General features: G+C 41.3%; 1 protein-coding gene across 6 annotated transcripts in view; it reads left to right on the top strand.

Annotated features, from left to right (window-relative positions):
* The window catches only part of LOC134563430 (transmembrane protein 131-like), a 131680-nt gene that overhangs the window by 8973 nt on the left and 98548 nt on the right, over positions 1 to 24159 (top strand). For all 6 annotated transcript variants that reach the window (XM_063421351.1, XM_063421348.1, XM_063421349.1 and 3 more), the window contains exon 3: positions 6798 to 6841. In XM_063421351.1, coding sequence (XP_063277421.1) covers positions 6798 to 6841 — 44 coding nt within the window. The remainder of the gene's footprint in view (positions 1 to 6797; positions 6842 to 24159) is intronic.

The raw sequence follows: 24159 nt of genomic DNA, 5'->3' as shown, positions 1-24159 counted from the left end.
GTGGGAACCGGATGTGACATCCCGGAACTTGCCCTCCCCAAGATGGCGGCGCCCATGCCGGAGAAATGTAAACAAACTCCGATGAAAAATCAGAAGGTTTCCCACACGTCCTGCAGTTTCTCTGATGATTCAGAGGATTCATCAGCCAGCATAGACCCCTGGCACAAGATAAGGAAAGAAACCAGCACCCCAGAGCCAGCCCGGCTCTGGCGACAGGAGACCAAAACAAAACAAAAACAAGGACAGAGCAAGACTGAAGCAGTGAAAGTTTATCATCGTCTAAAACCCTCCAAGAAAACAGAACAGAGACAGCTAACAGTTCAATTCCAGCAGCCAAGATACAAAGTAGACTTCGTCCAAAAGAAGACTGTCATGAAAACCACCACAAGAATCCACCAAAGCAGCAGGCTCAAAATACCTTAAAACCCTGACCTATTCTTTTATTTTGCAGTTTTAACAAGAAACCCAGAACTTTGTAAGTTAATTTTTTCATTAAGATCTCAAAAAGACTACCAAGTAATTCCAAAACAAAAGGTTTTTCTTTTCTGTTTTGTCAATTAAGCAAGAAGATTGTAATAACTTGCCCAAAAAATTTATATTCCAAACTAATTATAAAAGCGAATTCCTAAATAATTTTTCCTTTACAGGAAAAGATTCTGCAAAAATATTTTGCTTGCTCATATCTTTAATTGAAATAGTTAATTCAAAATTCAAAAGTTTTTAAAAATAGCCCGTATAAATATTACAAAAAAAATTATTAAATTCATCTCTATAATTAAATTGAAAACCTTTCAAAATTCATACTCCTCTAAAAACAATTCGTTTTATAAATAAGTCAAGAAAATCTAAAATCTCATAACCATGTAGTAAAATCCTAACACCAAAAAATAAAAATAAGATTTTAAGAAAGTCTAAAAACTATATCTCAAAACCAAAAAAGAACAACTGTCTACATGTTTTTCAAAGTTCATATTTTATGTTTACAAATTTTTATGTTGCAAGTTTGGTAGAGGGAACAGAGACCTCTCAAGAAAAAGTTCTAATCAATTGTTAAATTCACATTAAAATACTAATCTTTTTCCTTTTTTCTCAACAGCAACTGTATTGTGTCACATGTTAAAGCAAACACTAAACTCCTAAGTTTTATAGCAAATAGCAAGGTAACAACAAACTTTTAACCATACATCAAAATACATCAGCTCTTGTAAAAAGTGTCGCATATATCTCAAAGTCAAATTAAGACAATTGTGCAACCATGCCCAAACTACCAAACACTAACTACACCATCAATAGCAGCAAAAGTTAACCCTCAAAATTAAAAACAAGTATCATGCAATATCAACCATTTAAACAATTCAAACAAATTCACTTATCTAACCACACACTTTTTAAAGTATGTTCTACCTCAACACATAAAAGAGAAAAAGACCAAAAAAGACAATTAAAACATCTCTTGTAAACATTTCTCATTCCTAAATGTACAGTTCTTAAAATTACAGAAGTTTTTCAACATATCAAATCTACCACATATTATAACTAATTCATTCAAAAGCCAATCTATTGTTAAAAAACACACAAACAGCTAAAAATGCTCTTTAAAAGATAAAAATGGGAAAGGGCGTAGTGCTTTCTATTATAGAAAGGTTGAACAAAGTTATATATATGTTTTTTAATCTCTCATATTCATAAAAATTCTGAAAACAAGACAAATTTTAGAGCCTGTCCTTTATGGCAGGGAGAGAGGTTTTGTTTGTCTCCACAGGTACAGACTCTAAGAAAGTTCCTGCAAAAGAAGTTGAGTCACAACTACAAAAGAAGAAAGGAGAGAAGAACACACCAAAGATGCTAGATGACCCCGGATGGTAGCTTCAAGAGGACTTCTGCATTCTGACACAGCCCAGCACTATAGACACTGAAATACGTTTGAAGCAGAGACTTAAGTTTTATAAAAGTTGCACTGTTAAAATTTCTGAAGTTATTATTGTCATGTCAAAATTGTTCGTTGTTGTATGTTAAAAGTTATTGTCAAATCTTTATGTAGAAGAAAAAGAAAATATAGTTCACTTGAAAAAATCTCCCCAAACAAAAAGTAAAATAAAATTCATATGTAATTTGAGACTAAATATTAAATTTAAAAGATTGGCTAATAAAAAGAAAGTACCAAATTTAAAATTTTGTAATCCATAAAACTACAGCTTAACTATAAACCAAATTGTTAAATAACAATAAGTTATTGACACAATCACAATTATGAACAAAAGTGAGAATTTTTTCAAAGTAACTATTTCTCTTTTTTTTTTCTTTTTTTAATATGATTTTACAGGGTGAGATGTAGTCGTGCATTTCTGTACCCGAGCAGGTGTTTCCATATAAGGAAGTGAAGCTAGAATTTTCTATGGCCTGCTCGCTGTAATTGGCTTGGTCCCAACACAGACACAGTGATAGGACTTTAGAAGTGCACCTCAAAGTCTAGTGTCCCTCTCATTGGGCCAAGAGCCAAAAAAGCCCACCTAGACCATCGAGTACTAAAGGGCCTGCATAAGGGTACACGAGGCTTTTTGGGAGTGCCTTAGCCTGTGTAGCTTTGCTTGGTACACGGTGCTCGGCTTATCTCTTTTCATTTTGTAACGTTTATTATTTTTCCTGTTATTAAAACTTTATTTTACAAAGCATATCCTGGGAAGCCGTCTCGCTATTTTATTAAGCCATTTCTCCGCTGGCTGGACCCTCGGAGTTATCGGGAGAAATCTCGATACAACCCTTTCCCTGAGAGAGAGAGAGGAAGGATAGAGTGATTTAACATGTAGAGAGACAGCATGATATGAAGTCAGCAAAAGAACTGATGAAGATTATTGGAAGGAGGGATTGAAGAAGTAGACATTTCTGACTGGACTACTCGATGTAAACCATGGAAACTGGACTAACATATCCCTTCAAATCATGGGAAGATATGCATTTAGGGAGATGTGCAAATTTGTATGTAGTTTTTGATCAAAGGTGTGTGTGATGGACTAAGTGATACTGATCTTATGAGATGCTTGAACAGAGATAAAGATAAGTCCTCTGTGCTGGTGAAGAAGTGAGAAGATATCTCTGTTCCCTGAGAAGAAGAATCCTTTGTTCTTTTGAGTTGTGTATCTTTAAAAGGTGACACCCTAATATGCAAAAGTCTAGACCCATGACCCATAAGCAGCCTGGGAAACTGCTAATGGGAGGGGTCACAGAAGCAGGGTTTTTTACCGGGAAGCCATTTTTTGTGGCAGTTAAAACCCACAAGAAAATGGTGGAGAAATTCCATGGGGACATCAAGAGAGACTCCCAAAGTGATGGAAGATTATGTTTAAATGGTGAAACTGACTGAAAATCATAGTTTTGTCTCTATGTTGGTTGAGACAGTGAACAGTTTGTGGGGAAGGGAGAAGGATTTTGAAAGGCTCAAATTTTCTTTTTTTTAATGTCTTTTTTTTTCTGTTTTCTTCCTTTAGTGTGTGTTAATAAGTCTATCTTTGTAACCTTTAAGTTGGGCCTGTTTTGTCTTTTTTCCTCCCAAAGGTCTGTCTCACAGAAATAAAAAGAGTAAACACAAAAACCATCACAATTTAGTGCACCAGCCAGGAAAAGTTGAAATTGGCGAACATGAAACTACTCACGAAATTGGTGTTTCTGCCTGGTTTTGAATCAAACCAAAACAGAGATCTGTGCTGAAGAGCTTTGTGGTGTACTGCAGATCCTGGACAATTGGCATGATGTCTCCAACCTCTAGGCAAATGCATGGAAAGATTGTCAGGTCTTCCAATTAACTTGTACTTCCCTGTCAGTCTCGTTCCAGATCTGGTTATGTTATGGTGGAGGCTGTGCTGCTTCTCTTGTATGAGCTGCTTGTGACAAAAGATGGAAGTTCAGATGTGTCTGGTAGCTTTTGGCAAGATCTGTATTAATACTAGCCATAAAGTCATTATTTTAGACACAATAATGTTAATTATTAGTATGAATGTTAACATTAACCATATTTGCTGCTATAGTATGGTTGTCATTTTTCATGACTTCATGAAGCTCAGGTCTTCAGAAATCCTGCTGCCTGTCCCATTCAGTAGGCAGGTAGGGCTGCCTGATCTTCATAAGCATCTGAAGCTTGTAGAAAGATGTTTAGTGTTTATAGGTGAATTTTTTTCCAGTACGTAGTGAAAATAGGAGGTAAAGTCAAAGCTGGTAGCTTGGGGCCTGTTCTGTGATATGCTTATGTGGGAAACACGTAGGAGGGGTGGTGGAAAGTAGTCTTTTAATTTTAAAATATTCTTTTTCCCCCTACCTTTTCATTGATAAGGTCTGTGGTTCGTGTCTTGTAGAACCATCACCTGCAGAAGCTGGGAAAACTCACTAGCTGTTCCTGGCAGGATGACTGTGACCTCCTGAAAAATGTTAATCTCCCTAAAGTTGTCCCTGGTTTCGTCAGCAGGGGTTGAGTGGCTGTAACATACTTCATTTTGAGTTGTACCTAAAGCTTTCCTGGAGATCTTGGCCACTTCAGAGTAGCTACCTCCTTGTTTTAAATGGATTTCCTCCAGGGAGCTCATTGAACCAACACGAGTTCATTTCTGTAGACAGCTCAAAATGGTTTGTGGTGAACTACAAGCTGACACAATTCAGCTGCATGTCTTGAAAATTACCTGAGTCCAGCAACTGAGCTAAGATGATGTGTTCAGAGCTTCTGCTCTCTGCTTTCTGTACATGCTGCTAATCAGTGATAAGATCTGGGTTTGGGACCTCACCTTGCCAGTTGAAATGTGGTACTTTGCCTTTGCTTTTGGCATTGACAGGTGATCTACATTTCAAGGCATTCTGCATCCTATTTCCTCAGATACTGGCTATTGAAGTTTACTGATGGGGGCAGATTATTTGAAAGTGGAGGAAATAGTCTTCCTGTAGTCTAAGGGCAATTGATGGCCTTAGATTGAAATTCTGTGTGTGAGTGGATTTTGTATAGATGCATTTGCATAAATGGAAAATGAGTCTGTTCAGTCAGCATTTGGGAAGAAGCAGCAGAGTAGCCAAGTTAAGTCACCATTTATCTTTTGCAACAATAGCTGAAACCTCAAATGGGATGTCCATCAACCACCTTACTTGACTCATAAAGGAGTTGTAGGAATTTTAGATTTCTGAATCTGTTTTTGTCTTGGTTTGAAAAACAGGTATCTGCTAGGGAGGGGCAAGACTTCCCTAGAGATGGAGAATTCAAATCTCCTCCCTCTAAATTATTCTAATTCAGAAAATTGAAGGAGCTTTCAGGCAGAGGTATGGGGATAGGAATAACAGTTCTTTACTAGTATATATGACAAAGCAAATAAGCAACAACAACTACAGCATTAATAATAAACAGAATCAGGAACTTCGAGGGCTTTCTTTCACAAAGCCTGGGGCAGTTTGATCTTGGTGCCTGTCCTAGGGTGACTTTATGATGCTTGTATCCCCAATTGTCTGTCCTGTCTGTGCTGTATATTGAGTTCTGTGCCTTTAAGACTGGCTCTGAGAGCAAAGCAGAGAGAGAAGCAGCACCAAGTTTGTTTTAAAAACAGCTCTCCTCCTGCACATTCCTCTCTCCGGCCTGTGTTAGTCTGAAGCACAGACCGGCAGCTGGGACAGAAATCTTTTTTTGCTTTTTAGTTAATTTTAGCTAGCTAGGGCAGAGAAGTTCCCTAGACTGTTTTTTTTTTTGTTTTTTGTTTTTTTTTTCTTTTTCTTGGGACTCTCTAAATCTGCTCCAGACTGAAAAACCCAGAGGAAGCACCAAGGGCTCGCACTTGTGGCCCACCGGGCCTGGACCTCCAGAGGGACTGGAACTGATAAAGAACTGAGTGAGCTGAGCTACCCAGGGCGAGGATTTTTCTTAGGTTTACCATCTCTGTTCGGAGCAGCGAGAGGTTTTATTGTTTCATATTATTCATTCTTTATGCTTGTAGGCATTTTGTTGTTAAATAAATAAGTTTTTTCCACTTTCCTCCAAAGAAGTTCTTTTCCCAGACCGGCTGGAGAGAGGGGCCTTTTGAGTTTACTTTCCAGAGGGACCCTATTCAGAAGTTTCTTCCCAAATTTGCCCTAAACCAAGACAGTGCCCCTGTGGGACTCTGAGAGACCAAGCTGGAGCGGTGGAAAGTCCCAGATTGGCGGATGAGATCAGATGCTCTGCGCTGGTTGCTTGAGCGGCAGGGATGTCCCGGCAGGGCAGGGCAGTGTGGGGCCACAGGGTAGCAGAAAGCCTCAAAGCAGTGCCGAAGAAGAAGCAGCAGCGGTGGGGGCAGGGCCGGCCCCACAGGGCAGGAGGAGGTGAGCTCATAATTCCTGGGCACCCAAGCAGATGATGGTAGATTTCCCAGGATGGGACGGAGTGATGACAGTGAACTCTTCCTGCAGTGAGCAGCAGCCTGACCATCCTCCCCGGTGCCGAGAGCAAGAGAGAGCAATTGCCCCTCCAGCTCTGTCCTTTACCTCCCCCAAACCTCATGTTATCTCCCCTCTCTGAGAGAAAGCTCCCAGAGACCCAAAAACAATAGGTTAGCCTGGTGTTAGTCTCCTTTGGCCACTTTCTTTGTTTTGGTCAAAGACCCAGTAGTTAGTCTCCTAGCAACTTATGGGGAAAAATTCTATAAGTAAAAATAAAAAACAACAAACAAATCTAACCCCCAACAGTTTTTTGAAGTCACATGAGAATCAATCTGTAATGGAGTTAAAAGTGGTACGTATGTCCAGTGTAGCATGTTGCAGTTCTGAGATTCTTACACAGTATTTTCTCTGTTTGTCAGGCTGATTCGGAGGAGGATGTGGAAGAGCATCTGCAAGAGCCAAGGTAAGCTAAACTCCAATGGAAGCAAGAGTATTGAAGTTAATTTTGGTTTTTGCTTTAGGAAATACCAAAGTGTGATTGGGCAGACTACTAAAAAATTACTTTTTTCTCCTGCATGTTAAATAGCTTTTATTATTTGTGGCTTAGAATTTTCTCAACTTAATGTTAATATTGATTTATTAGCAGAACCAAAAAACTGCTCAGTGTATGCAAGCACAAAATATGATACCTTCTTGCATCTCTTTCTCCTAATCCTGTCTCTAAGATGAATTTGCTTCTCATTGCTTTCACACAAAAAAAATAAATGCTTATTAATTGTTTTGTTGTGTATTTTGTAATTAATTTCTTTCAGGCAGAGGACAGTTTTCCATTACAAAATTTGTAAATGTAAGTAGTCTTGGAGTATTAATTTGGACCAAGGCAAGGAAAGAGGTGAAGGAGATTTAAAGCAAAGGTTTATTAATACATTGCTGTGGAACAATAAACATTCTGTCCTTATGTCTTGAAATCAGATCAATAATAAAGCTCTTCAAAACTGTAGCCACCACTCTGCTGTTTCTATTAATATCAGGCCTTCTGTATTTTGAAGGGTTGGGGAAATAGCATCACAGATAATTTTTTTAATACACATTTTGTTTCCTCTGAGCATCCAGGTTAAAATGCTTGGACATCTACCAGCGAAACCCTTCCTTTGGTGTGTGTTAATGTGGTTACAGCTTTCAGTGCCAAGCCAGCCAAAAAGATCACAAGACTTAAAATAAACATGTGTAACAGCACCATTTTCTGATGGCAGCAGAAAATGCTTTTCTCATTTGTCTCCAGTCTTTGCCCCTAGATTAGGTTTGAGAGCAAATAGATGGGATAAAACACGAGCCTTGTTGGGAGCTGGCAGAAGGAGTAAGCCTGGGGGGTGGTAACAGGATGGTTATGATGGGTCTGTCCTGCACTGCAACACTTCTTCACATGGCTTTTCCCCTTCTGCCCTATTGGGAGCCTTCTCATCTGAACCCAGCATCGCATTAAGGCTCCTGTGCCTCATCTCTGTGGGATTTACAAAGATGGTTTGGAAACAGGATGTGAGAATTACTGCAGCTGCTGACAGTTGATGCTGATTACTTGTGCTTGCCTAAGTGCCCCAATTTCTATCTGCAGAGGGGATTTTTTTTTCTGCCTTCTCTTTGTGAAAAGAAGGGTAAACTACTGAAAGCTGCATTTCCCTGCACAAATACAGAAGTTTCTGATTTTTTTCATCTGGGAGCTATTATGTTTTAGATGCAGAAATTTTACTGTGTAACTTTATTACCTGCATGCTTTCTTTATTGAGAGGTAGTCAGAAGGCAGCAGTCTCTAATGCTATGCTTAAGATTGTTTCTGATTGTTTCCTTAGTAGGCAGAGAGATGTAATTTAGGTAGAAAAAACATCTCTACTTGCCTATTTTTCTCTGGAGGTGGATGGAGTAATTGGCTACTATGGCAATAATAAAAATATTATTGAAAATAATTAGTTCTTGAGACTTGGAGAGGAAAAAGTGATTTGACTGGAGGTTTTTTTAGGTCATTCAGGTGCTTAAATTTTTTTCTAGTAATTATTCATTTTTAAGAATGAACTTGTGTTTTGGAAGTAAAGTTGGTAGAGGTTCACTTGCATGGTGAAAACATCCTTCTATTGTCATACTGAAATGCTTCAGGAAACTTGCCTAAACAGATTCTGGCTTGTGTGCATCTTCTAAATTGTTTGGGTTTGCTGCTGTAGGTAAACACATACATAGACCTGTGTGTGCTCTATATACTGAAGGCGTGTTATAGTGTAGACTTCACGAAGAAGAGCCAGCAAAGGTACATTGGAAAGATTAGAATTTATTAGTTTATTTCCAGATTAATTTTCATTCCCTTGGCTTATGTTGCTATATGGTGAAATCATGGGGATTTCCTTTTCCTGTAGCAGCAAAACCTGAAGCTTCCAGCATCTTCATTTCATTATCTGACTGCATGCCCTGGGGAAATCAGCTGAAGCTACTGTAATTTGATGTAAAGCTCCTAGAAGCAAAGCATCTTAATGTAGGGGTATTAGCAGAAGTTAAAGGAGATAGAGAAATCAGAAATTTCCCCAGAGATGAGGGAAGTATACAGAGTTCATCATCTTGGGGCATAAAGGAGAAAGTCTCTTTCCAAAACATTGTTTCATTCAGCTTTTAATTCTAGGTTAGTGGGTTCCCTGGGAGCATAAAAAAACCAACCACAACAAAAGCAGTAAAGTATTAACTGTCTTTTAACGGACTTCCTGTGCATGTGCATCATAAGATCTTCCTTTTGGGGTGGTCTTCTTGGTTTGCTGTTCTTGTGGCAAGTGCACAAGGGAGGTGGATGTGGTCTTATAGTTTGCCTTAGGTTTAGCTTTAACAAATAGAGAATGGAGGTAAGAGACATTGTTGAAATAGCAATTTTTGTGAAGAGCTATTTCAGAGGTGAATGAGAAATGGTTGATTTGTAGGTCCCTGGGTTTGCAGCTGCCCTGTGTGAGGAGAGGATCATTATCAATTCCTTGATTTCCACCCTACAGTTCCTGCTATTCTGATTGCTTGGATGCTTCCGCAGGTTGCTTCATGGGGTTTTGTGTCTCTCTGGATCAGATTCTGAAATAAGAAATGCAGCACAGTAGACACTTGAGTACTACTTTGGCCACAGACTTTGACAGAATTAAAGTCACGTGTATTTGGACTAGCCTATTAAAAAGCATCCAGTTTCCTTAAAAACCTTTTCTCACATTTGAAAGGAGAAAAGAGATGCCTTTCATAAAAGTCCATGAGAGGTGTTGACAAGAAAAGGTTTTGTTTTTGTGTTTGGAAGGGGTTTTTTTTGGGTTTTTTGGGGATTTTTGTACTCCCACCCCTTCATCCTGGTGACTTTGGTTGCCACAACTGGCAGTAGCAAATTTTGAAGGTTTATGTGCTTGCTAAAGCAGCATAATGAGACAGGACCTGAATGGCCTGAAGTGGTGTCAGGAGGTTTAGGCTGGATATTAGAAAAAAAAGCTTTTTACCTTTTCTTGTTGGGCACTGGAACAGGCTCCCCAGGGAAGTGGTCACAGTGTTAGCGTAGGAAAACATATAACCACACGAAGGCGATCATATGCGGTTCTTTATTCAAGCGCGCGGGGACACAGGGGCATACAGTGCCCAAATCTTGTGCCCAAGAATACAGAGTTGATTTGTGATTTTTATAGTTTCAAATTATACATATGTTAACTAACCTCCACCCCTAGATACTGGCTCTCCTATTTCTTAGTTACTATCTTAGATCATACCTACGCTCTACCCTGTGTTACACTTGATTTGGTTAAAACAATGCTTCTCAATTATCTCCTGGGCTGGAGTCATACTTAAACAATGGTACGCAGCTAGTTGCAGAAGCTGACGTTTGTTCCAAGCTATCTGTAAAGTTCAGATTGTGCGTCTTCTACTTTCCCCCAACTACCCGCAGTTAGCTTAAACAGAAATTATTATTTTAACCCTCCACCATCATTTCCCCCTTTGAAAGTATTTTCACTCTAATATACTAAGTGTAAATGCTTTCACTTAATACAGTCCATTTGGCTTCAGAGTTCATACTGGATGTTCTTCTTCAAATCCTTGGTTGTCATGGGCTTTGTCCGGGATGTTGTTGCGGACTGAAGGCGCTGGATATGGATTCCGTGCCAATGCCTTTATTATGGTCCTGTTCCAAGATGCCTTTTTCTGTATCTCTCTCTTCAGGATTCTGTAAACTAACTAAATTACTAAAAATATAATTAGTAAAATTATCAGATTTTCAAGGATAGATTTTATCCATGAACTCACATTCCATCCTAATCCTTCAAAGATTTAACCTAACCAGCTGGTAGCTAAATCCTTTTGTTCCTTTTGTGCCTCATGCTCTATTTGTTTTAACTGGCTGATGTCATGTTCTACATCTGCAGTTACATTTGGGATGTGGATGCAGCAATGGTCAATTTGTCCCTTTAAATATCCACACACTCCGTGTTCTTTCAAAAGTAACATATCTAAAGCCAAACGATTTTGCAGAGTCATTTTGGTGGTGACCTGTAATTACATGTTGAGTTCCTTAAATCCCTCTCATGTGATTCTTGCTAATCTATCTACCTGACCTGTGAGTCTATATAGCATTTCTCTATTTCGATAATTTGCAATGGGACCAAACAAGGATTCTAGGGCCTACCCAATCTTTACTCCACTAGAGGGTTCCTGCCAAGTGTCGTCTGGGTTCTTGTCCTCTGAGACATCTCGTTTTGCTTTTATTTCCAAGGGCTCACTGCTGCCTTTAAATGGGGATTTCTTCCAAATTGGACATAAAGTGGGAAGGCCCAGGATGATTTTTCTTACTTCCCCGTCCATAGGCAAGTGTGTTGTCCATGTGCCATCACTCATTGCCTATACAAACAGTCCTGGACTTCGAATTGTACTCTTGCTACATCTTACTATAATCTTGGAATCTATTTTGCCTTGTTTGTGTTTAATTTTCCTGCAGGCACAACCAATTCGTAAGGCTACTGCCAATGGTGACCACTGTTTTATTTCCAGATTATCAGAGGTGCAATCATAAATTTTATTACATACCTGCTAACTTACCTTATTTGCCTCTTTCTGACTGCTGGTACCAGTACTCGTCACTGTGGGATCTGTCTCATTTTTAGAGCCTTTCCATTTAGTGCATCAGGGTGTGCTTTCCATATATTGGAATTTCTGGAGGATACTCATAGACCATGCACTGTCCTAGGGTTCCAGTCATTTCCAATCCTTTTCTTCACATTTCCACAACACAACACTCTCTGTAGCATTGTCCCTGATCTTTTGATAGTGTAGAAACCAACACTGCCATTTTGCAAGGTCTTGGTCCTTAACCTACCACTCTATGATTTGTCCTAATTTGCCATTACTAAGAATGCAGTCTGACTTTCTCATAGGTTGCATATAGGAATTCTCTTTTATCTTCCTGTACTCTCTGACTACCACCCTTGACTCTGGTACTTGTTTACAGTTGATTGTTTTGTTCCCTCCTATTTCAGGTAAATTTGACGTTATTATTCTCCAGCTTACTGGGTCCCCTGCTGCCTTTGGTATTGGCAGACAGGCCGTTATTCTGCTGGTATTGTGCATTTTGGCAAAGTCTCTGACTTATCCAATCATTACATTCTCAGCCCGAATTTCATTAGAAATTTCTATTACTTGTGTCTTTGCCTGTACCTCTCCCTTCATTCTAGAATGAAGTTGTTAGTTGACCCTTCTGTATTCCATATCCCAAAGTAACAGCAATCCCTACTGGTGACATTAGTATCCATGAAATTAACATTACCCACAAGAAGAGCATGAGCACAATTACCGATACCATTTGAACAGTTACAGACGTTTTAGCCTCAGCTTTGTCGGTCCTATAGTTTCTACAGCCCACGACTGGACTCCACAAGGGACTTCCTTTATGCGTGTGTAATGTATCCAGGGTTCTACTCTAGCCACTTTGACTGCTGTAAAGGTGGTTAGCAGTACCTGATGGGGACCAGTCCACTTCTCTTTTAGTGGTTCTTCGTTCCAGGTTTTGATGTATACTTCATCTCTTGGTTCGATATTGTGGACTGAATTCTCCAGGGCCAATGGTCTGTTCCACACGAGAACACTTTGAAGCTGAGCTAGAGTTTTCCGAGGGACAGAACATAATTATACGCATCTTGTTTCCTTGTGACATGAACATTTGGATTGAGGTTAGGAGATTCATATGGTTTCCCATACAATATTTCATAAGGACTAACTGGCATCCTACTCTTAGGCTTTATCTGAATTCTTAGCAATGCTACTGGTAAAGCCTGTGGCCACTGCAGTTTGGCTTCCTGGCATAATTTACTGATCTGCCTCTTCAGTGTCTGGTTTATTCTCTCTACTTGCCCACTTGACTGGGGTCTCCATGGTGTGTGGAGGTCCCAAGATATTCCCAATAACTTGCTTACCCCTTGTACCACCGTGGCTATGAAGTGTGGGCCTCTGTCTGATGATATCCCTAGGGGCACCCTAAACCTGGGAATGATCTCCTGTAATAACCACTTAACTGTTTCCTTTGCTTGGTTTGTGTGACAGGGAAGGGCTTCTGGCCATCCAGAAAACGTGTCAACCCCTGCTAACAGGTATTTGTACCCCCGAGTTCTTGGCAATTCTGCAAAATCCACTTGCCAATCGTCTCCTGGTTCTATTCCCATCCGAATTCTGCCTAACTGTGCCTGTCGTCTAGCTACCGGGTTGTTTTTCAAACAGATTTCACATTTAGACATTACTGACTTGGCCATTGTTTGCATCCGTACTGAGATCAGGTATTGTCTCAACCACTTTACCAACGCCTCTGCACCCCAGTGACACTCATTATGTTTTACCTGTAAAATTTCTCTCATTACCAAAGGAGGTACCACTATTTGCCCTTGTGCGGTTACATACCACCCTTCTGCGTTCTTCTGTGCCTTCAGCAGTTGTGCTAGTCTGTCATCTTCTATTGTATATTTTGGCTTAGGAGGCAAATTAAATTGAGAGTTATTAAGTCTTGATGGTATCAATGCCATTGTTTTCTGCACCTCTCGCGCTACCTGACGGGCTGCCCAATCTGCTTTTCGATTTCCTTCACAAATTTTGGAGTTGCCTGATTGATGTGCTTTGCAGTGCATAACTGCTACTTGTTCAGGTTTTTGTACTGCATCTATCAATTGTAGGACTGCATCTTGATGTTTAATATTTGTACCTTGGGAGGACAGCAGTCCTCTTTCTTTCCATAAAGCTCCATGTACATGCACTACTCCGAAGGCATATTTAGAGTCAGTCGAGATATTTACTGTCTTCCCCTCACTCAGCTCCAGTGCTCTGGTTAATGCGATTAGTTCTGCCCTTTGTGCAGATGTATTAGGTGGTAGTGCTTTTGCCTCTATTACTACATCAATTGTAGTTACCGCATATCCTGCGTATCTGGTTCCGTTTTCCATGAAGCTGCTTCCATCTGTAAAGAGTTCCCACTCTGGTTGCTCTAGGGGGACATCCTTCAGATCTGTTCTTGCTGAATAGGTGTGCTCGATGACTTCTATACAGTCATGCTCTAATGGACCTTCCTCAGCTGTGGCACCTAGAAATAGAGCTGGATTGAAGAGGTTAGTTGTTTTTAGTGCAACGTCATCCTGCTCAGTCAGGGTTACCTGAAATTTCATCATCCGGCTTGGAGAGAGCCAATGGCCCCCTTTTTGTTCCAGGACTGTAGTTACCATGTGTGGCACATAGACATCTATGTGTCTTCCCATCATGAGCTTCCTGGCTACCTGTATCAGCAGCACGGTAGCTGCCACTGTCCGCAGACATGAAGGCCATCCGGCACTTATGTTGTCGAGTTGTTTGGAAAAGTAACCCACCGGCCTTTTCCAGCTTCCCAGTCGTTGGGTCAGGACTCCCAGTGCCAGTCGCTGCCTTTCACGCACGTACAGCTGAAAGTCTTTAGACAGATCAGGTAACCCCAAAGCAGGAGCAGTTGTCAATGCTTCCTTTAACTTCTGGAAGGCCTCTTTCTGTGGTTTGCCCCAGGTGAACGGCTGCGTCTTCTGAGCCTCGTACAAGGGTTTTGCAATCAGTCCATAGTCCATGATCCACGGGCGACACCACCCAGTTATTCCAAGGAAGATCTGCAGCTCGTGTAGATTCTGGGGCTCTGGAATAGTACAGATAGCTTGAATACGATTAGTACCCAGTTTTCTCTGCCCTTGTGAGAGTTCACATCCCAGGTAAATCACAGTCAGTTGGGCAAGCTGTGCCTTTTCTCTGGACACCTTATACCCTCCCATTCCTAATGAATTTAAAATCTCAATGGTTACCTTTATGCAGGTCATTTCTTCTTCTGTTGCAATCAAAATGTCATCTACATACTGGAGTAATAGATATTGGTCTCTCGGTACTTGCCCTTCTCTGGTCCAGATTTCCAGTTCCTTTGCCAGTTGACTCCCAAATAAAGTGGGAGAGCTCTTGTACCCCATTGGTAATCGAGTCCAGGTGAGCTGAGTTTTTCTTCCATTTTCTGGATGTTCTCACTCAAAGGCAAATAGTTTCCTACTTTCTTGGTCAAGGGGTATGCAGAAGAAGGCATCTTTTAAGTCAATTACATTAAACTATTTATATATCTCTTTTACGGATGCTAACAATGTATAGGGATTGGCAACCACTGGATGAATGTCTTTGGTTATTTCACTTATGCCTCTTAAATCCTGTACAAGTCTATACTCACCATTGGGTTTCTTTACTGGGAATATTGGGGTGTTGTATTCTGATACACATTCCTCTAGAATTTGATATTTTAAGAATTTTTCAATGGTCTTTGCTATTCCCTGTCGTGCTTCTGGTTTTATAGGGTATTTTTTGATTCGTACAGCCTTTGCTCCTTCTTTTAACTCTACATGTACCGGTTGTGCTAACTTAGATTTTCCAGGTACATCTGTTTCCCAGACAGAGGGAATTACTGCATCCTCTACTTCTTTAGGAATATTAGAAATTGGTTTTTCTTTTATCATCAAAATCCTTCCTGCCTTAGACTCAGGTATTTTCATTACGAGTTCACCATTCTCAAAAGTAATTACTGCCTCTAGTGCTGCCAGTAGATCGCGTCCTAAGAGCGGAGTTGGGCAGTCTGGCATGTATAAGAATTCATGGGTCAAGATCTTATCTTCAGAGCTCAATTCTAGGGGTTGCAAGAATGGCCGTATCTCCTCCTTCCCTGTGGCTCCAATGACTGCTGCTGATTTGTTCCCAATTTGCCCCTCAAGATAATTTAGTACAGAATGTGTGGCCCCCGTGTCAATGAGAAAATCTACGTCTTTTCCTTCTAAATGCAAAGTCACCATGGGCTCTCTTGATCCTGGCTCCCTCTCATGTAAGACCATGACCCTGGCTACACCATCCAGCTGATGCTCACCACTCTGATTAAACATACTGTCTAACTGAGGCTGACCATTCTGACTAAACCGATTCGGACACTCCCTTTTCCAGTGTCCCTCCATTCCACAATACGCACACTGATTCAGACCTAGTCTACCATGACCAGAACCTCTGCCAAAGCCACCTCTATTACCGCCACGACCTTCTCTACCACGTCCTCGCCCCTGTCTCTGTAAAATTGCCAAAAGGCTTTGTCCCTGTTTCTTGGCAACTTCTCTGTCCCTGTTATTGTAAACTTTCCAGGCAACCTCTAGGAGTTTATCCAAGTTTCTTAACTCTTTACCTTCCAGTTTCTGTAGCTTTTTCCTAATATCTTCCTGTGCCTGACCCAGAAAAATAAAGGCAAGCTGAGTTCTTCCTTGCTCACTGTCTACCTGAAGATCAGTATATCTTCTAGCTGCTTCCTTAAGTCTTTCTAGAAAGGCAGTGGGAGATTCTTTCTTTTCCTGTCGAATTTCATACAACTTAGACCAGTTCATACTCTTAGGTATTGCCTGTTGAACACCAACTGAAATCCACTCCTGATATCTCTTTAGCATTAACATATCTACTCCAGAGGGGTCATTAGCATCCCACTCTGGGTCTGCAGTGGGAAAATTATAATCCAGTGTCCCTGTCACCAAACCATTTCGTATATCTTCTCTAGCTCTTTCTCTTGCTGCTCGAAGAACCATATCTCTCTCTGTCCCATCCATCAGTGTCTAATATCACATGAATATCTTCCCAATCAGGGTTCTGAGTTTTCATTATCATCTTAATCACGCGAGGTACCTTATCTGGGTTTTCTCTATATGTTCCAGCTGATTGTTTCCATATAACTAAATCAGCCGGTGAAAAGGGTACCTTTACAAAGACAGGTTCATTAGTTCCCTTGCCTTAGTGGTGCAATAATTGTTCTCTTTTGTTTGCCTGATTTTAATATACCCTTTCCTGCCTTAGGTCACTCCGGAGCCAGTTTTCCTCGTGTTCGGTGAGCTACTGGGGCATCTAGCTCATCCGCTTCACTGTCACTACTTTCCATTCTATCTGCCTTCTTCGCATTCCCCCTTTGCTTCCGCCTCACAATCACATCCTGGACAGGCGAATCTGGCAGGGGAGGGTACAGGGGGGCGGACGGGACAGGAGCTGGCGAAGGAGGTGTAGGTGGGAGTGGAGGGTACCCTTGAACCAGTGTTGGAGGGGGGATAAATCTTTCAGTGGGCGTGGGCGGGGGAGCAGGATGGCTTTGAGCAGGTATATGTGGAGAAGGGGGGGTTCCCGGGGCAGGCAGAGGAGGGGCAGGTACCCGAGCAGGCGGAGGAGCGGCAGGCACAGGCAGAGGAGGATAATTACCTTCAGCAGACAAAGGTGGGGGTGAAACATATTGTGCTGGCGTGAGCGAGGGGGGTGTAAGAGAATCAGGTGGGGTCAGGGTGAGCGGGGTAGAACTCGGTGTTGAGGGAGCTGTGGTGGGGGCAGGGGCTATTGATAAATTTACATCTAATTCATCTCTTTTTTTCTCCTAAAATTTCACTTAAAACTACATGTTCCATACAATGCATATTTTGTACGCAAGCCAGACACTTATTATTCTTAAGCTTCATTGCTTCCATTTTGTCAAGCCACAAAACCGGTTTCTCGAGCAAGCATAGAAATAAATCAAGATATGGAATTTGTTCTACCATTCCATCTTGTGTACAAAGCAATCTAAGTTGCATAATAACCTTTACATCAAAAGACCCGTTCTTCGGCCACCTCTGGTTTTCAGGCAAAGCATATTTTGGCCAGCTCACATTACAATACTCAATTAATTTATCTTTTCGTAATTCCTGACCGAAATTCCCCTCTTTCCAATGTGCCAGCAAACAACCCAAAGGAGAAGAACTTGGTATAGAGGCATTATTGCTGCCCAAAACCTCTTTTAACCCTTTTAGTTTTTCCATATTACAAATACATAAAAACCACAGATGCCGAACCTGCAACGCTTTTGCGATGTTTGACGGACGGCTGCCTAGGCAATACCACCAGGAATTCCTTTTGCCCAACCAAGCGTAGCTTTCGCTGCGTCTTAATGGCAGGCCCCCAGACCAGAAAATAAAGAACCTTACCTCTCACCAGGGGTCGTTGGGAGCGGTGAGGGTCGCGGCACCAATGGGCTCCCCGAGAAATCCCCCGGTGCCTGCTGGAGCGTGATCGGGTCGCGGGGTCCTGGTTGCGCCCACAAGGTCCCGTCCTGGGTGGCCAAAAATGTTAGCGTAGGAAAACATATAACCACACAAAGGCGATCATATGCGGTTCTTTATTCAAGCGCGCGGGGACACAGGGGCATACAGTGCCCAAATCTTGTGCCCAAGAATACCGAGTTGATTTGTGATTTTTATAGTTTCAAATTATACATATGTTAACTAACCTCCACCCCTAGATATTGGCTATCCTATTTCTTAGTTACTATCTTAGATCATACCTACGCCCTACCCTGTGTTATACTTGATTTGGTTAAAACAATGCTTCTCAGTTATCTCCTGGGCTGGAGTGATACTTAAACATTGCTATGCAGCTAGTTGCAGAAGCTGACGTTTGTTCCAAGCTATCTGTAAAGTTCAGATTGTGCGTCTTCTACTTTCCCCCAACTACCCGCAGTTAGCTTAAACAGAAATTATTATTTTAACCCTCCACCATCAACAGCACCAATCCTGACAGAGTTCTAGAAGCATTTGGACAATGCTCTCAGGCACAGGGTGTGACTCTTGGAGTGTCCTGTGCAGGGCCGGGAGTTGGACTCGATCTTTGTGTGTCCCTTCCGACTCAACATATTCTGTGATTCTGTGAAATGCAGAAGCCTGGCACAAATAAAGAGGCAGTACTGTCAGTTGATGCACAAATGATGCTAAAATTAAAATTTTTAGTTTTCTACTTCAAGGAAGTAATCATTGGATACATTTCATGTGTATGACATTGTTAGTACTTGGGTTTTGAGGACTTCTGGAGAGAGGCCTTTGAGGATGTAGTTTTTCAGCTGGCACATTAAGGAACATTTGCATCAGAATAAATGCTGTACTCAAGATGTGAAGCATACATTCTTAATATGTGATGCACAGTGATTGTCTATGAGAAGGGATATTCATAAAATAATTAAAGTATGGAATGAAACTAGCCAGGAAGAGGACATTTTCCAGCCTTTTCCCATGGCAGGGCATATTTTGCATTGAGTAGATGGGTATCAACTGCTAGGAAAATTCTGAGTGTGATGCAGTTGGCTCAGTCAGGCATTTCTGTTGGACCTTTGCCTTTGATCACTGGAGAGCATTTGACCCTGTGGACTGGAGCTTCTTGGGGCAGAAGATGGTATCAACTCACAGTGGGCTCCTGCTAGGGTGTCAGTGGAGCCTGGGAGTGACAGCTGATGCCCAGCACTTTGACCTCTCCTGATTGCTTGGTGGTATTACTCCTAATCCTGTTGTTTTTGCTGTGTCTGTGCAATAGTGCTCCAGATGTGGAGGAGAAATTGAAGGTAGAGGTAGCAAGGGAGTAGCTTACTAGCTGCCTGAGAGAGACCAAAGCAGTTGAGGTGCACAGACTGCAGAATTGCTAGAGGGTTTAGGGAATACTTAGAGATGTAGTTACAATGTTTGCTTCAGGAAGAATCCGGAGTGCCAGTGGGAGAATGAGCCTGCTTCATGTTGTGAGGCTGTACATTGCAATTTCTTCCTGGCCACAACTTCAGTTTTAGTCAAGAGGCGCAAATGAAGTCTGGTGCTGTGGATGGAGTATTAAGATACTTCAGAGGTGAGTCATCCTTCCAAAAAGCCTGTGGTCTGTGCCATAATTTTTGACAGTCCAATTGGAAAGTAGTGGCATGGGCCTAGTGGTATGCCTGTGCACCAGATAACTAGCTTGGGTGATGGCTAAGCCAGGAGAGGAAACATTGAAAAATAGGTTAGGATCAACCAGATTTTCTTTTTCCTTCTGCCTTTTTTTTTTACTGAAATGAATAAAAATTAGTTTGTGCCAGCAGAAATGTCTGAATATTAAAAGAAAGGTTTATGCTGTATTTATTTTTTAAATATCTTTTATTAAAATCAAAGTGAGTATCCATTGAGAAAGTGTTTCAAAATGAAAAGCTGAAAAATAGTTTTGAGAGTGTCAGTGAGTGCTTAAGCTGTCTGAAAGGAACCATCTTAATATTTTCTACCTAAGCTTGTATGAAGTACCACTGATCATTTAGATTGTCATTAAACTTACTCTGAAAGTAAGTCTAACTACATGAAGACTTCCTAGAATATATGCTTGGTCTTAACTTGTAATAGTGAAAACTGCTTTTATTAAGTTTTTAGTGGTTTTCAAATTGTTTTACAAAAGAAGCAAAAAATCCATGTGTGTTAAAAAGAAAAGAAAAAGTTTCTTGGAGAGAAAGCTTTGAGTTTCTTGGGAGAAAGCTTTTTAGTCCCATTACTGCACTTGCATAAGGTAGCAATTTCTGCAGTATGCACAGAATTTATGTTTTTAGTGGTTAGCACTAAAACCTTTTTCAATGTTTGCTTTTATTTTTTTTTTAATTGATAAGTCATGGCTGTTGTTCCCCACTTCCATTTTTGTCTAGATACCAAGGGACTAGTAATTTTAAGTTTTACTGGATACCTAAAGAAATTAAATTTACTTTACATAATCCTTAGAAGTAAAGGAGGAGAATGGAGATGGACACACCCACCTGTAGCACTTGGGTGAAAATCCCTAAGGAAACACCTGTAGTGAACACAGGATATTGTGAAACTGGACTAAAAGCAGCTTACTGAAAAGAATTGCTAGAGGTCAATGAAATGGGAGGTTCTCTTGTAGATGAAGAAACAGATAGTTCATTCCAAAATAATGTGTTACTCTTCCTCTCCTTCCTTATGCTTCTGCCAGGCATAGCTAGGGTGGCAGGCTGAACTCCTGCTGTGTTAATTGTTTATCTCTGTTTTATGTGGCAGTTGATTCACTGATGAACTTTGCCTTGCTGAACTTTGTATTAGATGCTGTTATGGACAGCTCTGTGAGCATTGCGTCTTCCAAAATACCAGTCCTTTTACAAAATTTCATTGCTTGCCTGATGGTACAGGGGGTAAAAAATGTGCTTTGCTGTTTTCCCTGGGACATCGCATGACAGTGCTGTGTTCTAACAAATGTTTCAGCTATTGTTTGTTTCTTTATTTCTAAATTGTTTTCAGACATTTCATAAATGAGAGAAGTTGCCCAGGCCAGCTGTACAGTGTTTCACACCAAACTGAGGAGATGACCCTGTGGCTTTCTATGATCATGAGATAATGGAAAATGACAGTCTTGCACTTGTTTGCAGAGCTGTGAAACTTCTGTCCTCATTGTAGGTCCTACTTGACCTTGATGGAAATACTTTAAAGGTGATGTGTGGCCATATTTAATTACTCTTGGACTTGCTGTTGCAGTCCCACTCATCATCAAAATCTTGTCTGTTTGCATTGAACAAACTCTGCTGGAATGTGTATATTTGTCTCACTTTTGTGCGCCCTCTTGGGCTGGAGGATGTTCATGGTTGGACCAGAGACCCTTTGATCTTTGTCAGCTTGTATGCTACCTAAAATGGACTTTCTCATCTGTGGGTGACAACTTTGAGAAATGAAGGCAATCTTGGTATGGTACTTGCAAATTGCCACTTCTGCATTCTTGTGGCACATGGTGCATTGAAAAGCCACACAGGCTTCTATGGAAACACCAGTTTCTATACTGGTAAAAATAGCAGGCTGGAGCTGTGAGGTCATTGTTTGCACAGATTAGTGTGTATGGAGAAATTGTGTTTGTGGATATGTGGTACTGGCGGAAACTTTCTCACTTGTGATGCCCTGTTTTAAAAGGACAAATAAACTATGCTTTACATTTTGGTGCCTATGTAGCTCTTTCTTTGTCTTCCTCTGTTAATAATTTCTTCACTTTCTGTTTGCTGTATCTTCTGCAGATCTCTTGCATACTGTCTTATGGCATCTCTGCATTTTTTTTAGCTTCTGTCTGGGCCATGCCTGAAATGGTTGTAGTTTCTGTGCTGCCAGAGGAAGAGGATGTCTTGCATTCTGTTGCTCGGTGCTGTCTCCTGCCTTGTGCAGCCCTAAAAGTTCTCTGGATTAGAAGAACTTGTTTTATTGTGAGGTTAACATTTACTTATGATCATTCTCTGGTTGGTTTCCCTGTTGCTCTCTGGCAGCATCAGCTGAAAATGTGCACAGAAGTTCTCCCTCAATGCTACAGCCTGTTGTGTGGGACGGGTGCCCTGCGTCACCTGCAGGATGTCATCTCTGTTCTGCTTGTCTCACGTTGCTCCCAGGGAGCCCCACCCATGCTGGTGTGGCACTGGTCCGGACATTGTGGCCTCTTTTTGCTCTTCCTCAGTCTTTCAGACCTGCCTCTTCCTGCCCCTGCCTTTTGGCTTGCAGTGGGAGTGGGTGGTTGTGTGGTGGTACATGTGCCAGGGCTAACTCTGGTGCCTTATCTGCAGTGCAGGAGGAGCTGGGGAGGAGCCCAGCCAGATCTGCTGTTCCGCTCACTGTTGGTGAGAGAGATGAGCAGGTCAGTCCTCAGAAGTGTGAGGCGAGACAGACAGCGTCTTGTGTGTTAGGAGTAATGCCTGTGCACCAGTGGCCGTGGGGTAGGAGTGGTGTAAAGTGTGTGCACTGGGATGATGGGTAGCCTGGGGGAGAGGTCATGGGTTTTGGGTGGATGGTGTGGCGAGTCACACAGTGGCAGCACTGTGTGGACAGTTACAAGCTGGTACACACACATGTACATCATTTGTTGTGCATGTTTTGTTTTTATTTTTGGCACTTGGTAAACGCCCCATAGCCTGTGCTTTGGGATAGAGCCCACATGCAATGCATGCCCTTTAGAGTTAGGACAAGCCTGGTCTGAGCAGGTGGGACAAGGGCATATGGTTTCTTATTTCCCATTGTGTTTGGTTCAGGACTGGCTGCAGAGCTGTGTGAGAGCTGAGATAGATATTGTGCCACAGCCTGTTGGTGTAGTCATTCAGCAAACACATGGGGAAGGTCAGCTTTTAATTTTAATGCCAGGCCAGTCATATGCTGTGAGGGCTGTGCAAGTCTGCTTGGGAACACAGCATTTTTCTTGTTAAACTTAACCTGCCTTGTTTTGAAAAGGGAGATGTTGGGACACATTTTGTGTGTTAAGAGAAGAGAAAAAAACCAAAGAAAAGCAAAAGTCTGCTATGGTATGTTTGTCCATGTTAATTTGTAAACTTTGTGTTCCCCCCTGTACTTACTGCTTCTGAATAAGTAGTTCAGAAAAGGAACTTTCTTCTTATGCTTCTACTTTTACATTTTAATACACTGGTAATGGATTTCAGATGTCTGCTAATCTCAGGCTAATCCTGATTTCTGGGCAGTGGGCCACAAAGGATTTAGCTTTTGGTCTGTGCATTTATAATTAATAAATTATTTTCACCTCCATAATAGCTGTTTCTTAATTGCCCATAAGAGGACTTAATTTGCAGTGATTTTACCATTTTGCAGTTAAACAATAGACATCTGGAATCATAGACCAGTGTCAGCAGTCTGAAAATTGACACAGTGTAAAAATTTAGCTTCACAGTTTTTCCACAGTTGCAGATTGGCAAATTATGACAAAACAGAAGAAAGCCTAAACAAGAGTTTGCTCACTTGTAGGAATTTGGGGAGAGTGTGCTTCTGAATGATCAACCCCAGTACTCTGGTTTGATTATTATAAGCAGAGCATAAAGGGTCCTGAAATCTATCTAATGCAGTGCAATAAAGAGCTATAGGCACAGCTGTTACCTGGCTCTCATCATCGTAGGTATTCAAAGGTGACACAAACCTAGCTTTTAATGACTCACATATTTTTATTTGACAAGGAAACATTCTCTAGGAAAGCTGTGCTCATGCCCTGGCAGTGGCTCTGGCTGCATGACTTGTGGGCAAGTAGGTGAAGGAGCCTTTTCAGTAGTTTTGGTGTTTGCCATAGTAACATAAGTAAAAAGATGAACAGGAAAACAACATCAACACCACTTGGAGTTCAGTATTAGTTACAAATTCAAACCTGAGTTTTAAAAAACATCTTAGTTATGTTGTCTTAGACATAATTCTTTATCCATTTTCTTCAGTATCTGCTTTGGGAAGAGACTTTTTCTTTTTTATGGTTATTGCAAAATGACCAACTCCCTTCTTCATGAGGACAGAAGGGCACTGTCCACTTCAGGGAAGGAAGGGTATATATCTGTTGGGAAGGATGAAGTAGAAAGACCTTGCAAATATAGTGGTTTAGATTCTGGGAGTCTGAGTTCAACAAGCGAGATAGAAATGAAAGCAT

The sequence above is a fragment of the Prinia subflava genome, chromosome W (assembly GCF_021018805.1).
Source record: "Prinia subflava isolate CZ2003 ecotype Zambia chromosome W, Cam_Psub_1.2, whole genome shotgun sequence".
In the NCBI taxonomy this organism is placed as follows: domain Eukaryota; kingdom Metazoa; phylum Chordata; class Aves; order Passeriformes; family Cisticolidae; genus Prinia; species Prinia subflava.
This window is presented reverse-complemented; position numbering and strand designations above follow the sequence as displayed.